Genomic DNA, 18,352 nt, shown 5'->3' with positions numbered 1-18,352 from the left:
GGGTAGTTGACCTGAAACAATGAACTAAATAAAACACAAAAGAAGCCACATATTTCTAGTTTACTGCGGTTTTCAGATGCAGGTAATGCGTGTTTTGTCATCACATGACTCGTGTTATACTGTACATGTTTGCTATTAGCCGTTTACAGTTAGCTTGAAACTTCCACAGCGTCAGTCACGTTTTTTTTTTATTTGTTTGTTTTGTTGTTGTTTTTTGTCTCTCCACAATCACTAAATCACTTCCGTTTTGTTTCCCGATTTTTTTTTTCATCTTGTGTTTTATTTTTCTACTTGCTGGTGTTTTCTTAGGTTGGAGTGCGTTTGAGATGCTAGTCATTAATTGAAAGTCATATATTTAATATGAGCATCCAAATTTGCATGTCAAGAAGTGAGGAAATGCGCCTTTAAAGGAAGTTTGGACTCCCTGAACTCCTCATAAAGTCCCCCCCGCGTGGTCCCGGGTCCTCGTGCCGGGACCCCGCTGGTGCGAAGATGAGGCTGGGAGCACAAACTGGAATGTTCCTTTAAGTCGCAGAAAAATCCGGAGGGAGAGGCGGAGCTGGCGCACAGCGCTGTCACCGCACCTCCTCTGCGTCTCCGTGCGCCCTCAGAGGCAGATCACCGCAGGGAGATGAACCACGCCGCAGGTCCCGGAGCAGCAGACGAGCCAGGCAGACCCGTTCACTTTTCTTCCTCCTCTTCGGCCCTCCTCCTTTCTCTACGGGACACCTCACACCGTCCGGGATCATGCTGTTCCTTCATACGGCTGAGTTATCATCGCCCTGTTGGATCGCAGCTGAGTGAAAGAGAAAGTCCACACTGGAGCTGAACCCTGCGCACTTGCCTTGTTTTTTTAAACTTTGCCACTGTGGATGAGCTCCCTGATTTCTGAGTAACTCCAGCGGATTTTCTGGCTCGCTTTTCTCCCCCACATATCTTGGTCTATTCCCACAGCAGAGGAGATATGTTTTTCTTGTTCGTGGTCAGCCTGGCTGTGTTTTCAGATGCAGGTCAGTGTGATCTTTTTAAAAAAAAAAAATTTATTAGAAAAAATTTATTAAAAAAAATTTATCTCCGTGGCAAGTGCAGCAATGCAGAACTCCCTTGAAATTTGGGGCAATTTAACCTCTCACTGCTCAGGTTTAAGATAATTAACACACATATGTTGAAAGATGATCATAATCAGCTTTTATATTAACCTCCAGGAAGAAAGAGAACAATAGAGGATGTGTCCCATCCTCAGTGTTTCCCTTTCAAAGAGCAGATATTGTGATTTATAGTTGAATAATTGAGTTATTTCTGATTAAAGCATATTCAATTTCCTGTAAAACCTGTGATTTTTGTTATTTTACATCCATTTATTCTCTCCCCATCAACACTGTGACATAATTCATATGGATCTACCGCCTAACAAAGAAAATCCACCTATAAAAAGTGCAAATATGCAATAATTCATCCTGTAAAATGTAATGTGAGCCTATCTGTGAGGTCTTGCACATGACAGAAGCAGTAGAGGGCTCCAGGTTTTAAAGTAATAAATCCACAGTGGGGATGACACTATTTGCCCGGAGGGGTGGAGTGGGTGGAGGGTTAGGGTTGTAGAGCGTCTGGAAGGCGTCTGAATGCTGCTCATCGTCCCCGAGCTGCCAAACTTTATCTGTGTCAGAGTCCACGCTGCCTGCGGTCCGTGGCAGGCAGGTGCACAATGCCTCTATTATCCTTTTTGCATAACATTTCCGATCGAGGTAAAACACTTGACTTGTGTACACACACACAAATACACACAGCCCATTTCTCAGCTGCCCCACTCACTCTCAGACTGAATGAGGTGTGTCTGTTCACTGTTCTTTGGCTGGTTTGATTTTTGGTCCACTGACACCGAAAACAAAGCGTTAGCCCAGCTTTAGTTTCACACTTTGTTTTTGTTTGGTTTCTGTTCGAATGAGAGTCCAGGAAAAGTGAAAGTAACCCAATAAAACCGGGAAAAGATGCAAAACAGGTAGAAATACAGACAGAAGAGGCTCAAAGATGTTAAATATACCACTGAAAGAGCTGCGAATCATCCAGAATGTGGTGAGAAAAAAGACCACAAATGGACAAAAACTGCCACAAAGAGAGATTGTGTCTTTTTGACAAACAGAATATTTAAATCTAAGTATAATAGGAAAATGTTTAGTTTTACTGGAAAAATTGAGAAAAATATTAATTTTCTTTCAAGATGATCCAAGGCTCTTTGCTTCTTCTTTTTTTTTTTTTTTTTTTACACTAATGGGGCCAATTTTGTAGATGGACTGATATGTCTTTATTGGCAGATAATTCCGGTTGGATTTAATCTGGTCTTTAAAGTATTTCCCCTTCTCTTTAACTCATTTTACTTTTGCCAATAGTCCCAAAGAAACTGCTGATATTGTTTTTCTGCAGAGTAAACTGGACTCGGGAGAGAAATTTTACTTTTAATGATGGTGTGAGAACCATTATTTTTAATATTTTAGTCAAATAATCCCACCTACATGGCCAGGTGTTGGTAAAGGTCAGTGTTTTGTTTTGGGGTTGTTGGGTTTTTTTTGTTTTTTTGGGTGGAGTAACCCTTTAAAGTGACTGAGGATGGTGTCATGTGAGTCCATAGTAAAGTTCCTTCTCTGCAAACCTTCTTCCTGCAGGTCTGTCTGAGGTGGTGTTTAATGGGGGCGTGGCCCCCCGTTGTGAGAACCGCGCCTGCAACCCCCGCATGGGGAACCTTGCCTTGGGTCGCAGGGTGCTGACGCAGACCGTCTGTGGCAACAACGGCAGCGAGCTCCACTGCTTCTACTCCGACCCCGACGCCAACCTGGCCTGCAGCCCCGCCAAGTGCACCAAATGCAACGCCGGCCTGCCCCACCTGTCCCATCTGGCCGGGGCCATGTCCGACTCCTCCTTCCGTCACCCGAACACCTGGTGGCAGTCGGCTGGAGGGGTGGAGTCGGAGACTGTGCAGCTGGACCTGGAGACGGAGTTCTACTTCACGCATCTCATCCTGGTGTTTCGCTCACCTAGGCCTGCCGCCATGACTCTGGAGCGCTCGCAGGACTTCGGGAGAACTTGGAGGATGATGCAGTACTACGCCACCAACTGCAGCGCTGCCTTCAGGCTGGAAGAGGGAAAGGCAGGCATTGGCCAGGATGGCGCCACCTGCACGTCCAAGTACTCAGGCGCCTACCCCTGCAACCGCGGAGAGGTGAGGCGATGCTCCAAGTCTTTAGGGGGTTTTTATGACATCAGTCACACTGAACATGAATAAAGAATTATTCTATTTCAAATCAACTCTAGCTCCATATTCCCACAAAGCAGGAAGACGAGCAGGGTTAATTTGCATATAATCTCTGAATATGAGCATGCAGAATCTGTAGGGATCAGTAAAGCAGTTTAGAGACAAATGGGAATCTCCAAACCATCAGCTGTCATCTGACTGCAGTTTAGCTTTCTAAACAAATGCGTGAAATGGGACATTTTGGCCTGGATCTCTCCCAGAAACCCCCAAAATACTGGCTCCTGTCCCCAGAATGTGTCATCTGACTATGCTCCAGATCCAGGATCCCAGCATATAACGGCAATGGAAAGAAGAGAAGCCAAACATATCTCTTACACAGTATTCAAAGACGGGGTATTTTTTTTATCTCCTCTTAACACAGGAGCTTTTATAGAAAAAAAATCCCCTTAGGTGCTGCCAAAATGGCTCTGAAACGTCAGGGCATGGACCTTTGGGGGTTTCCTGTGGGTCTGGCACTGAGGCGCTGGCAGTGGAGTCCCGTTGGGGGCAGGGCTGTTGATTGGGCTCGTTCTGGTGCATACTGCAGATGCTTGATTGGATTGGGATCTGAGGATTTTGGAGGCCTGGGCTCTTTCTTGTGTTATGTGCTCGCTTCTGGTGGGAAGTGTCTTGCAATTGGAGCTGCAGTGTTTAAGTGGATGGGATGTGTCAAAGTAACATCGATATCAGCACCCAAGGTTCCTCTGTGCCTTTCACATGCAACTGCTTTTCTTAATTCAGTCACCGAGTCCTGAAATGACTCTCTGACCATGTCTTCTTAGTTTTATCAGCCTGGGTCTACTGCTCACAGCCTTCTAGTAAATAAATCTTTGGAAAAAACATAAACTGCACCTGTATTGCATTAACAGAGCTACATTTCTAGCAGACTGCAGAATCATTTAAAGTGTCTCTATAACCTGGTTGGGGTCCAGTTTGGGAGTATATGTCAAAATAGAGGTTGTGTGAGGTTTATTTTCATAGCAGATCTCAGAGGGATTTACAGTCTCTGTGATGGATAAAATTTAATGTTTCAGATTGCAGCAGCACAGATGGGACTCACTGGAATTAAATTTTGATTTTGCTTTTTCTGGACATTGTGCATCAGATGAAAGTCGCTACACGCCACATTTTATTGGACATGAAAGAGAAAATTATTATATTTGGCAACATGTTTTAGCATTTGTGTGTTTCCATTTTAACACCTGCCGCAGTCAGTTTACAAATGGTAAATGGCCTGTATTTGTATAGCGCTTTTCTAGTCCCTAAGGACCCCAAAGCGCTTTACACAACCAGTCATCCACCCATTCACACACTGGTGATGGCAGCTACATTGTAGCCACAGCCACCCTGGGGCGCACTGACAGAGGCGAGGCTGCCGGACACTGGCGCCACCGGGCCCTCTGATTTGAAGGATGTCCATGGACGAGAGAGTGTAAAAGGGGGGGTGCAGTGCACAGAACCCACATTACCAAGTGAGGACATGAGCAATAATGGCCGGGTGGAAGGTCAAAGTTTGGTACATGAATGAAACCAAAACAAACCACTTTAATGTAACAGATGTGGTGACATAAGTGATATCAATTTATCCACTTCTGTAACTAAATACACCTGAAGAACCAAAGAGGCTTGAAAACCACATTTATATACACTCGTCATGGGCATACATTTTCATGGGAATTATGAGCTTTGAGTGATGTCTTTGAACTGAAAACAGTCCTCATCACGACTTACATTTTGACATCTAAGTCTCTGTGAAACTCTGAGACCTTGGTTTTATGGCTTGTTGGTGGTCTCATCTGGTTCTTAAAACACACAATCCAACACATTTTTAAACCCAAAGTTTTCTTTGTTGGTTGTTCCTGACAAATAAGCAACCCGGTGGTCTCTCCAATTTATACACAGCAGGTACAAAGATGACCTAGAGCGTAGATCATTTCCTTCTGAAATCATAATGATTACAGCCTCAAGAGGAAAATAGTCAATCAGGGAAACCTCATGAAAGCACAGCCTGAAGCAGAAAAAAGTAAAATTCTGCAGGTAGATAACAGCAACAGTTTGAAGTTTAAAGGCTGCACTGTTACTGTTCTTCGACTGGCCTGCTTTCTTTCTGGAAGCAGTTTTGATGATCAGATTTGTATCAGGTCTCGAATTCCCACCTTTCCTCCGAGTCCAAACACCGCCAGCTTGCTCGGATAGCAGGTTAGCGCAGGTGGGAAGGAGCGCGGATGCACACCTGCAGGCCTGACAGACTTTCCTGCTCGTCGTGCAGCTTTTTTCTTCCTCCATGAATGAAGTGCTAATGATGTCACGGGTGACAGGTAAAGCGAGCTACTTAACAGCCAATCCTGAAGGGCAGCCTCTCCATCATTTAACCCCTCCTGTTGGAGCAAAGTCAGATCTTTCTGCAGTAAGTCACGCAACATTCAAGAGTCACACAGCACGCCGAGCAGAGGGAAAGCCAGGTGGGGGGAAGCTCCCCGAGTGCATGATTGAGTGTTTAATAGGCGTACTTTGACTGTAGCACGAGAGGGGTTCCTGCACTCCATTGATGTTTAATTGAAGCAGTGTGTGTTGGGAGCTGCTCTGCAGATGTGTGCTGAGGCACATGCCAAACCCGATGCTGTGCCGGGCTCCCCTGCAGCGCTTTCATATAAAATGTGGACTCTTCCCTGCTACTCTGAGGTGTTTCCGTGAGGCTCTCAGGTCTTTTTTCCCCTCTCCATCTCCTTTTGTGCGTGAAGGTTTGAAAATAGCAGCTTGTTTTCCGTCTCCTGCGTCTCTCCGGCTTGTTTGGGTGAGCAACCTGTGCTAGGAGCATGATCTGTTTGCCCTTTAACCTCTCCACTGATGACCCTGGGGTTGAAAGAGGTTAAGTAGTGCACTGACAGACCAGCTGCTGCTGCTCAGCTGCTCACACCGTCTGTGCACCTTTTGGTTTTTGCTTCTACATCATCTCTACTGACAGTCAAGGTCACGACATGACAACAAGCCTTATTTATGTATGTACTGTACGAATATAGAGCTTTATTCCATGCTAATCTCACTTGTTGTCTCATAAATACTAAGTTCTCACAGTTATGTTCATAGTTGGCCTGCACTCAGGTACTATTTCAATTAAAAGTCAGAAACCTGTTAAAATATATATTGATAACAGTACCTCAGGGGGCAGTAACATACATGTGGCCACCCTCACAGGCTGCAGAGAAGTAAACAAAGCAGAAGAGACATCGTGCGTGAGTGGATTCATGACCTCACCACACAATGGGTCTGCAGTGGTTGCTTACTATGAGTGCAGAGTTTCAGATTTGGATTTCTTTTCCAGTTTTGATTTGAAAAAGATCACGAATTCGGCTTTTACTTTTTTTTATAATGAAGGGTTCTTCAAAAAGTCCTACTTTCACTTATGCTTGAAAAACATCAGCCACTTTGCTTGTGTGGGAATTGTTTTGTCCTCTTTCACTACGGATGCACTAAGATGTGACTTATTCCTGACCTCCTTCTTTAGGGGTCACCACAGTGGATCATCTATCTCTCACCCTGTCCCTCACATCCTCCTCTGTCACACCAACCCTCTCCATGTCCTCCTTTGCTACGTCCATGAATGTCCTCTGAGGTCAACCGCTTTGCGTCCTTTGTCCAGTAGATCCATTATCCCTCCTGTGCACATGTCCAAACCATCTCAGCCTCTCTGAGGGGCACAGGGAACTTTTTGGAATAGACCAAACCCTCAAGGTTTGCCCACACCACGTCGCCGATTATACGCAAATTCCCAAGGCTTCAATAACACCTTTATTTAATTTGAGCTTTGTAACATTTACTGGAACCTTTACTTGTTGTTTTCAGGAGGGTCCAGCTGCATATTGTGGCTGTTATCACAAAAAAATGAATAACTTGAATAACTTTTTAATCAACTTTACATAAACTCACTTACCGTCAGTGACCGCTGAACAGACATGCCATCGCTTGTCTTTCATGGAGCTTTTTAGATGTCATATTGGACTCTGGTTGCGCTTAATGCACTTAAATTGACAAAAGAAATTAATATTCCACTGCTGTTTTAGATTATTTCTGCAGAATGAAACTTTTTTGGCTTCACAGAGTACCGACCCTCCTTCAGAAACAGAAATGTCAATGAAAAAATGCCACTGCGCTAAAATATAAAGCAAGATGAATAGCAGACGCATCAGCGGAGTGATGTTTGATTGTATGCATGCGTGTGATTGCGGTGTGTGGTTTTTTTTTTTTTTTTTTTTTTGGTTTTTTTGGGGTTGTTTTTTTTTGCTTGCATGTGAGTGTCTGAGGCTGTGTGATGAGATAAGTGAGAGCTGTGGTGAATTTTGGGGAGGGGGGGGTCATAGCTGGGAGCGATTACAGGCAGCAGGTATGCTCAGCTCTCTTCTTCTCTTCTTTCACCCGCAAACATGAAAGCATGTCATCTCATGTGTTGAAAGCTGTTCGTGTTCACCTGTAATGTGTGGAAAAGGTGGTCTGTGTGTGTGAGTGAGGGAGAGAGAGAGAGTGTGTATTCAGAGCTGCTTGTCTTATTTATGAGGTCAGCTGGGCTGGAAGAATGTGAGTGTTTGTTGTCCAGACTGACCTCCTTAGGGAAGAGAGAGGGACGCAGACCAGCCGACGCGCACGCGCACACACACTCATCAGTGCCCTTTCAGATAAACACTTACAGTAGAGGCTCTCCCTCTCCTCTGTCTGCTGGGAAGGAAGTGCTGTTGCTCTGATGGATGTTGGTACTGTTGGCTAGACACCCATCCCCCCTACTCCGTCTTTTTCCTTCCATCAATGCCCATTGTGCCTGTTTACCAGATTACAGTCCACAGTGCTTTGATGGAATTAGGCCTGTTAAAGGCAGGCTTACTTTAAGTTTGCAGGCTGAAACAGGAAGAAAGGTTTTCAGTGAACCTGCCGCCTCACAGAGCCGGAAATTTGTTACATAGCTTAATGGCAGGTGGAAAACTTTCCCAAGTGCGGTATGAGGTTTCAGCACGGCTTTCAGCTTCCATAAGTGTATTAACAGTTGATATCCTGCAAAGTGCAAAGACTCTCAGTCTACATGCAGACTAATGCAGACTAACCAAGTTATTTACGCATCAGTTTGCCCCCCCCTGACCAAAACAGCCAGTGCAGGCATATTTACACTGATGGTTTTTTGGTTTTATTTTTTTCTAAAATGTTTGCTGCGAATGTAAGTTCAATAATACATTTTTTATCCTCAAATCTGTCATGTTGGATACAGGAATCTTGTGAGACATGCATGGTTTAACGATATATTCTGGTCTTTTTGACTATTTGAAAACTCATATTTCTGCCAGCTGTACTTATGTAGAGCTCAAATGAACAAAACGTGTATCAGCTCATATATGCAAAGCAAGTTTATTAAAAAACAAAAGGTTGATTATGTTCATAGGTCATTCATGTAGTATGTGGATGGGTGGCCCTGTGCTGTGTAAGTAAACCAAAAAAGATAAAGCAAAGTATAAACCCAAATGACAGTTGACAGGTGAGCAATTAACTCAAGTCAAAAACATTACCGTAAGTAAGCCACTTCCCTAATTCAACTAGTAACCAAAACCTGGAAGTAAACACCCACAAGCCGGTTGAGCAACACAATTTTGTTTTTTCTATCAACCGGGGCTTGCCAAAGGGTAACCAACCAGTCTCTAGGCCTGCATGACTGGGGCCTGAAACAAATTTAACAGCTAACTTAACAGTAATAAGATGTCAGAGCTGTGTTCAGAGCTTGAGGTTGCAAATTTGAGTCGACTAGTGGCACGTGGTATTCCACTCAATAAAGGATGATATGAAAGGGTTCTTGAACACAAACCTTTTTGTCTTGCTAGGATGTATCCTCAACACAAACCTGAGGAGACTGTGGCTTCATCTCTGTGTGTATCATGGATTAAGATAAACATGGGTGTCATCAGCATATCTATAAATGTCAATATTTGTTTCCCAGGGCAGCAGTAGTAAAAGCTCCAGGCGATGCTGATTTGTGTTGTCAGCGTATGTTTATGTGCATGTCGATGTGGGTGCATGTGTGTGCTGGTGTTGCCGTGGTGTCGCTAGGGTGTCGCAGGCTTTTGTCCAGCTCTGAGTTATGTGGAGCTGCATCTCCATCCCCGCCTTTGTCTGACCCTGCTCTCCGTGCTCTCCCGCGGACCAGCGCCCCTCATCCTATTTGTCGTGTTCTCTTAATTGCGGACCACAATGCTGTGACCTCGTGACCTTTTCCAACAACAGGGAAATTAATAGTGCTCCTCCCATCACACTCTCCGCCAGTCATCCAGCCAATCAGCAAGCAGCAGGGTTGTTTTTCTTGAACCAAAGAAAAACAATCAGCTGCACACAAACACACACCACTCACACAATGATATCAGTGACAGCTCGGCACACTGCAAACTCACATGCTGCTTTCATAGTGAGAGTCGGGGCCAACAGCAACTTTTTCATCTCGACGACAGCAGCGGCGATGGTTGCCAGTGGCAGCAGTAGCCATGGAGATGGCAGCCCATAAAGGGATCTTCAATTTGAAGGATGTCCATGGACGAGAGAGTGTAAAAGGGGGGGTGCAGTGCACAGAACCCACATTACCAAGTGAGGACATGAGCAATAATGGCCGGGTGGAAGGTCAAAGTTTGGTACATGAATGAAACCAAAACAAACCACTTTAATGTAACAGATGTGGTGACATAAGTGATATCAATTTATCCACTTCTGTAACTAAATACACCTGAAGAACCAAAGAGGCTTGAAAATCACATTTATATACACTCGTCATGGGCATACATTTTCATGGGAATTATGAGCTTTGAGTGATGTCTTTGAACTGAAAACAACAATTAGGTGCACAAATAATACAAATATACACATACTCCCTCACGAGTATCTTTTTTTTTAAATGCCCCTTAGCAAGTTGCAAGTATGTTTGGAGGAGTAAAGGTGAGGCTTTCAAACCAAGAACACTATAGCAACTGTAAAGTATGGTGGTGGCATTATGCTCTGGGGCTATCATCACTGACATTCATGTCCTGTATATACACCTAATGAGACCCGCAGAGAAGAGCATGCATGACTTTAAGGAAGGAGACAAAGTTGCACCTCACAATCAATCAAACCCTGAAAATCTACAAACGCCTGTAAAATGTATTTTAAAATCTGTTCTAATGTGTTTGTGGTGGTTAATAAAATAGGAAGAGTATACCTTTGAAGCTGTAAAATAAGTTGGAAGACATTTTCCATGAAAGACGTCCCAGGCAATGAGTAGCACATTTATCCAGTTAGATGTAGCATGAAAAAGGTAAACCCGTGTCAATCATTGCTGTAATTTCAACGATGCATGTCTTACAAAATGACTTTTTAGTTCTATTAGATCACAGTGAGGTGGGTAAATAGAGGAATTTCCATTTTTTGGTGTTTTGCTCATTTAATTTTTGTTTTCTTTTTGTTTCCTTGATTGTCTCTTTCTAAATGTCAGGTGATCTACCGAACCCTTCCGAAGTGGGAGTCCGTGGATCCTTACGGGCTGAAGGGCCAGCAGCAGCTGAAGGTGACCAACATCCGGATCAGACTGCTGAAGCATCAGAAGTGTCCCTGCCAGGCCAAAGACCTCACCTCCGCACACGAACCCCTCCCCACCCGACACTTCGCCATCTACGACCTGATAGTGAAGGGGAGCTGCTTCTGTAACGGCCACGCCGATCAGTGTGTCCCCATGCCGGGATACCAGCCCATCAGAGACCGGACCAACCACGTGGTAAGAGGAGAGAAGTTAATGTTCTCGAACTCCGGTTACTGCCTGTTTTTTGGTTGTTTTTAATCACACCACTATTCACCTTCTCTTTTTTCACACACGTACATCTTTTTTTCTGTTGCTAGTCTCACTTGTTTTGATTCTTCTGACCACGTAGTCACACGCCATGTGCTCGTTTTTTCACTCGCTCTCGAGAAATCAAGCTTTGTTTCCCTTCATGTTGGCAGTCGTGTTAAGAAAACAGACTAAAGGAGTGGTCACGTTCATTCCCTCCTGCTTCCTCTGCTCTTGACTCCGGCTGCCGCTCTCTGCGTGATAACAAACGCAGGAGATGGAGATGTCGGTTCAACCTGCGGTTTAATGGTGGTGTTGATGCGAGCGAGTGTGTCGATGAAGGTGTGAACTGACAATGTTTTTGCTGGAGATCAACCTTAATCATTTCAAAGCCAAGTTCCTATCACGGCCATCTCCACAAACAAACACAGCCGGACGACTTTGAAGCCGAGCGCCTGCTCTGCTGCAATCAGCCATGCCTGACAGGAAAGTGAGAGTTTCCTTTGCAGCCTGTGAGCAGAGGCCTTTACACAGATAAACAGTGGTACTACATCAAAGCTGTAGCCCGTACACAAATAAAAACTTATTTTCTTCTCACTAAATGGATCATTTTAAGAGATAAATTTTGTTCGTTTGATCTTACTGCAACAAACCACTTGCACTGTATTTGCAACCCTTTGTGGTGCGTCAAACCTGCCACCCCTCATCTTGAATTTCATTTAAAGGAAGTAGATGAGTTTGTAGGAAGCCAAATCTGGTGGGCAGATTCTTGGATTGACCCCAGAAACCTACGGCTTCCTTGACACGTCTCAGGACTTTAAGTAGAACTCTTCTTTAACAATCTGACACTAGCAGGGCACAACCCTCGTCTTCTTCACACTCTTTGTCTTTTTCTTCATTTTCATCTTCATTTTATTCGTTTTCATTGTCTTCTTCATCCACGTAATAATCTTCATCTTTGAAAATAGAAGTAGAGCTTCCACCTCAAGCTCTACTTCCTATTTTGTTTTTTGTTTTTCTGTTAGTGCACAACCAGAATATCAGAAAAAGTGAGCATCATCCCTGATCTGATGCTCACTTTTTAGGGTTTAGACTGTAACCTTTGTAAACTCGGTCTCTGGATTCTAGCCAAGCTCTCATTGGCAGTGACGTGAAAGTTAGGCCAGTCTGATACAGAAGGTTTCCTCTTTGTAGTAGTTTGAGATCCACAGTCGTCACAGGTGCGCACATGCAGGTGTTTGGGGACTGATCTAAAGATATTAGCAGTGCTAGAAGAGGTCCAAAGGTGCAAAAGGATAAAACTTTTTAAAGAAAATCTGACAAACTAAACCATTCTTTACTTTACATGGTTCCATCTATCCCTTTTCTATCTATTTATCCGGGTGTGGGCTCCAACCACCACCTCCAACTCTCCAGGGGGGTCGTGGTGGCATTCCTAAACCACCTGGGAGGCAAAATCTCTCCACTGTGTCCTAATAATTGAACAATCCTAGCCAGATGCTGGAACCACCTCAGCTGGCTTTTTTTACGTGGATCAAAAAACTCCCTCCTGAATGACTGAGCTCCTCACCTGATAAGGTGAGCCCAAGCCTTCAGATGAGCCTCACTTCCACCACTTTTATCCAAAATCTAATTCTTTCTGTCACTGCCCACAACATGTGGTCAAAGGTGATAGCAGTAACATAGATTGACTGGTAAATCCACAGCTCCGCTTTAAGTTCTCTCCCATTCCACTCTTTCCATCCTGTTAAAGAAAACCCCAAGAAACAGCTGCTCCCCAGTGAAGTGGGCACTGCTGCGTCCACGTATTATCCTTTTAATTAATCAGTCAAGCGGAGCATGAAATGATAAAGTTATATCCCCTTGAGACATGCAGCTGAAAAAACCCAGAGTGCTAATTTTTTAAACTGATATGAAACAGCGAACGTGTTCGGTATTCCGTGTGATAAATGAATGAGGTCGTTCGAGCGTGTTTTTATTGCTGATACGAGCATTTTTGCCATGAATCTGGTGATAAACAATTTATTGGCCACAGCTCTTTCAATCTTTTAATCTGACTGTTTGCATGCCAAGAAATTCCAAGTAGCTCCGCTGAGTATTTTCATCAGGATTTCCTCCATCAGTGGGATGAAAAATCGTCTGAATAAGACTGTAAAAGGACAGGGCAGAAAAACCCTCCTCTGCATGCTAAGATAATTACAATAAATCATTCGAATGTAGAATGGTGGAGAATACTACTTTTTTCTTTTTTTTTTTACAGCAAGTATTATTCTAGCTGCACGTGAGCGTTACAGTTCGAAGTGTAAATCTGCCTTAACGGTCCTCACAAAATTACCTCAGGTCATTGGAGCGTGATTGCGCTGTGTGCCATGCGGGAACGTTCGGTAAACACACAGGTGAGGTTATATAAACGCATTTTTGTCCCGCCTATCAGCAGTTTGTTTTATGTCTCCGTTTCGAACCAGAGCTGCTGTTTCTGACAAAACCCAAACAAGCAGTGCTGCACAGGACAGGAGATGAGGGCAGAGATTAGTGATCGCTCTGAGAAAGCTTTGTGTGTGCGTGCGTGTGTGCGTGTGTGTGTTGTTATACATTTTTGGGGTTCTTCATACTGTAAACATGTGCAAACTTCTAAATTTGCCATTCTGTGTGCTAAGCAAACAATGCAGTATTCACTTCTCTATCCAAATGTGTACTTTTATCACACATGGTGTGTGTGTGTGTGTGTGTGTGTGTGTGCGTGCGTGCGTGTGTGTGGTGTGCACGTTTTCTCAGGCATGCAGTGTTTTGTCTGCTCTAAGTGTGCCTGTTTGGCGTAATCAGCAGAGAAAGTGGCTCTGATAGTCACTGAGAGACTGAAGGGTTGCTCTGTTTGTTGGTTTTGTCCTCCCGTCCACCCACAGGAGGCTTTGTAGTTCTGCGTGATTAGCCACAAAGCTAACACAAGCACATTTAATGGCATCCCGTGCCTGCAACTGAACTGTCAGGGGGAAATCAGTTCTGTCAGGGATCGCTCTGTTCTGAGTGTGACCCTGAGCTCTGGGATGAGTTTTCACTTCCAGAGTAGCTGCTGACCATTAAGCATGCAAGTGAATGAGAAAAAGCTGTCATCAAATAAAGAGCAGGGCCTGTTTCACACGTCCTGTTTAGTCCATTTGAATCAAGCTCTGGTTCATTTCACCGCCTCTTGATGGGGTTTGTTTTTTGCCGACCTGAACACAGTGCGAACTTTGGTGGGGACCAAAAACAACCGCACCTTTTAAAAAGGAGTTCTAAGTTTGGCTGCAGATGATCTCCAGAACAGTTCATTTATGGTGGGAACGTGATTCAAATCATAATCCAACCCAGACTGATGCACTCAGGTTCTTAGTGATGCATTTTGGTTCACTTTGAGTTTTCTGTTTGTGAAAGGAACCAAACCACAAGTTTGCAAACTCATCATCTGACTCAGACCGAAATAAACAAGATAAAAGTGTGGAACCACTTCAGAAACATGAGAGGGTGGAAGAATACTTTTAATCTGAGTCATCTTTTAAGTTAATAACTTGAAAATTTTTTTAAAGATAAGCTGTATCCCGAGAGGGACAAAATGCAGGTGACAGGAACTGAAGTTAAAAACATGGATAAAACAGATAAGACAGTTTATTTATGGACCCACAGGAGCAGAGCTGCTCAAACGCACGGAAGCAACATTCCACCACTTTTTTTTTTTCACAAGAAAGATTATAAAATATATAGCTATATATTAGGAGTGCAACGATACACAAAATTCACGGTTCGGTTCGGTTCGATACTTTGGTGTCACGGTTCGATATTTTTTCGATACAAAAAATGTTCATGCCTTTTTTAATTTGTCATTTATTAAAATTATAAATATATATTTTAACTCAAACGTACAGTTTTTAAATGTAATGTTGCTGAAACAACAAAGTAATAAAATAAAATAAATCTATCTGATCGAGAAATCACTCATCTTTGGAAAAGAGTTTATTACAGAGAAATGGCTCTTTCCAAAAATAAAAGCTATACTATACGCTTCTTCTGGGCTATATTCTCAGCAGCATATTAAACATATCAGGTCCCCATAAGGAGAATCATGTGCTAACGGCTGTCTAAATAACTCTGGTGAAGTTTGTAGCATGCATGCTTGTTGTTTTTGTCTGCTTCCACTTGTCTTTGCACTAGGATGATGTCGGCGTAAATGTGCAGTCGTATTCGTTGTGTTCCCACTAGTGCTGTCAGCGTTAATCTCGTTAAAATGACTTTAACGCCATAATGCCGCAAATCTCCATTAACGAGTTAACAGGATCACCCAGTGGGTGGGGCTGGACGGCGTCAACACGTTAACAAGCTAACTGCGCTAATGCACTAGTTCCCACCAATTGAGCATTGCGTGGCACATCCGACATACTGTTTTACTTTTGTCCATGATGCGCTTACCATCAGGGTCATACGTCACCAAGATCAGACCAAGATAGTTCCTAACGCCAGATCTGAATGAGGGTGGGGGAGGTTCAATTTCGGGTAGCGTTGAGGTAGTTGCCATGTTGCAACAAGCTTAGCTTCTGTCTTGCTAGCTTGCGCTGCGCTCAATGGCTCTGCACTCGACAGTGCAGCCTAGGCGGAGCAGTCGAACGCAGATCCACTGAGCGCTCAACACAGACAGCATTGTCAGAAGAAAAGTTGATAAAATAAATTAAAAATTTTGTATTGTTCGATACATATGCGTACCGAACCGAAAGCACTGTATCGAACGGTTCAATATCGATACGAGTATTGTTGCACCCCTAATATATAGCTTATGTTGTTGAAATTTTCTGTCATTTTAACGTTATTTTATGCACACAAAATAAGTGGCCAAAGATATCAATCTATGAGATCTATGCCGGCACAAAACCCTGTTTTGGTGTTAAAAAAAAACTGCTAGGAGTGCAAAGTAAAACGCAGGCCAGATTTTGATTTTGACTTTGTTAACTACTAGAAGACTGGAGGATATATTAGTTATATTAAGGGTAATAAAATCTCACTTTCCACATGTTTTGTTGTTGTTGTTCTGTGGGGTTTTTTTTTTCCCTTTTGTATGGATATTTTTGTTGTTAAAAAAAAAAAAAGTTTGTGTAGTAACAAATTGTTGAAGTTGATGGTACTGTACAGTGATTCCTAAATGTTAATGAAAAAAAATAAAATAAATAATGGCCAGGCTTTTAGTGAGCCATGGGAACGTGAAAAAAAGGAGTGCAAAGTTCTCCAGGTGATTTAATAACAGTTAATTTCAGTAATTACCTACCGAGAGCAGCTCAGAGACGAGTGCAACCAGTGAGGCTGTGAAGGAGTGAATGATGTCCCGACAACAATAATACACAGTGGAATCATTTAAATTAAACGACCCCTCATCTGTATGAATCCTGCTTTCACCTGAGCTGTCAGATACACCTGTAACTGACGGCAACTGTGAGGAAAAACAGGAGGATTCAAAATTAGCCAGAGAAAATGTGAGAGACGACGAGGGAGAAAGCAAGAGGACAACTATCAAACTGGAAAGAGTGAAAACAGAGAAGACGTGTCAAGGAAGGAGAAGCTGAAAGCAGGGTGTAAGAGCTGATGGAGACGACGACTGTATAGGTCCTTAAATTCAGTCTGATGTTCGATCACTTTGCTCGGTTATAGCTTATAATGTAAACTTGCCATTTTTGTTTAAGTAATAAACAAAAATGTTTATTGCCCCTACTTAAACAAATAGTACTACAGGGGTCACACTCACTTTAACTAATGAGCAATGCTCCAGTCCATCCGACTGTTTTCATTTCTCTCACTTAAATCTTTGCCTCGTTTGTCTTTCACACTAACTCCAATGGGCCTTATACAAGAGGGGTATCACTCATTGCAGCATTTATCCGGTTTCTTTTGTTCCAATGTCCATCAGCGTTACAGATGTGCACAAATATATGGCATTAACAGTGAGATTACATAATAACTATTTGGTTAAAAGTTCAACATTCATATTTTTTTAATTTCCTCTTCTGAGAGGACCCAGAGACATTGCTCAATGCTGGCTCAGGATTAAGCTATAAATGAAGCCAAAATGTTCTGTAACTTTGTACATGTGCAGTAGAAGAAGGGAGAAAAAAGCCTTTTAAACCTTTTATTTATGCATTTTTATGTATTCTCATGAACGTCACAAACCACACAGTGACAATCCTGCAAAGGCACTGTCCTTTCCTGGAGCCTCAGCGCTCCTCAGCTAATTGCTGATTGGAGTCAGCTGCCAAGCGCTCTACCTCAGGCCTCATTAACACAAGCCAGAGACCAGCTGGTGACCTCCGGTCCCTGGGGAAGGATGTGTATTCCTGACCGGTTGGCGAGCGGTTGCTGGCAGCTACACTCACCATTTACTGTCTGGGTGACTCACTGCTCCATTACCAAAAGGCTCCGGTGAGAGAGAAGATGACGACTTCCTGTCTCTGGGCCTGTGAGACTGCAGCCTAAGGTTTTAAGTATAATCTGAGTCAACAGTCCTAAGGTGCAAGACATGCCCACCAGTCCAGTGTCACATCAGGCCCTGGTAGAGCTGTAATAGGCCTTTATTTGTTATGTTACATTTAACACGAGAAAACCTCAGCTATGTAAAACCTGAACTCAGAAAAGGCATTTTATAAAGTGGTAATAGTTAATGAGCCTGTAATGCTTTCATCTGTCTCAAAGCTTTTGTGGAGCTGTTATGGAGATAAATCAAGCACACCTACAGCTGTGGTATTTACTTATAACTGCCGTGCAAATACTAAAATATTTGTACTTCTTTGGGAACTTTTGGGAACCGGTAATGGTCTTTGTGTAAAAGTACATAAATGCACAGACAGGCCAGCCCCCCTTGTCCACAGTCTTGATGAGTTTGCATCATTGGGTGTGTGTTAACTATGGCATATCGCCGTATGGTAAACATGTGGGTTGAAATACCAGCCGTGTGGACTTAAGCCAGAGTTTTTTCCTGGCTTTTTCTGCTTCTCCTCTTTCCCCTCCTTTCTTTGCACACTTTATATTAATCACTACTCTTTGCTGAACGTGTAATCATGTCTCCTGATTACCCGGACCTCTCATTTGTGCAATTTCTCCTCCTATTAGTGTGATTAAAACCGGTGTGTGAAACCAGTCATGTGTGTGCGTGTTCACCTCGACATTGCGGGGCTGATCTGGGGTCAGTTCAGGCAGAGGGCATGCTGCATGTGGCCGTGCTCCTATAGGATTTTTGA

At 43.4% G+C, this 18,352-nt stretch overlaps 1 protein-coding gene across 2 annotated transcripts in view; it reads left to right on the top strand.

The window, feature by feature from the left end:
• Nucleotides 1-18,352, top strand: part of ntn4 (netrin 4) — a 32,155-nt gene that overhangs the window by 316 nt on the left and 13,487 nt on the right. Inside the window, exons 2-4 of one of the 2 annotated variants that reach the window (XM_082510611.1) lie at nt 310-1,010; nt 2,661-3,214; nt 10,776-11,054. In XM_082510611.1, coding sequence (XP_082366737.1) covers nt 965-1,010; nt 2,661-3,214; nt 10,776-11,054 — 879 coding nt within the window. In that variant the 5' untranslated portion in view covers nt 310-964. Of the gene's footprint in view, nt 1-21; nt 1,011-2,660; nt 3,215-10,775; nt 11,055-18,352 lie in introns of those variants that run through there. The other variant, XM_082510610.1, reaches the window with a different exon arrangement.

The sequence above is a fragment of the Aulonocara stuartgranti genome (assembly GCF_965226115.1).
Source record: "Aulonocara stuartgranti genome assembly, chromosome: 17".
NCBI lineage: Eukaryota > Metazoa > Chordata > Actinopteri > Cichliformes > Cichlidae > Aulonocara > Aulonocara stuartgranti.
The sequence above is the reverse complement of the archived record's forward strand: the minus strand, read 5'-3'. Positions and strand labels throughout refer to the sequence as shown.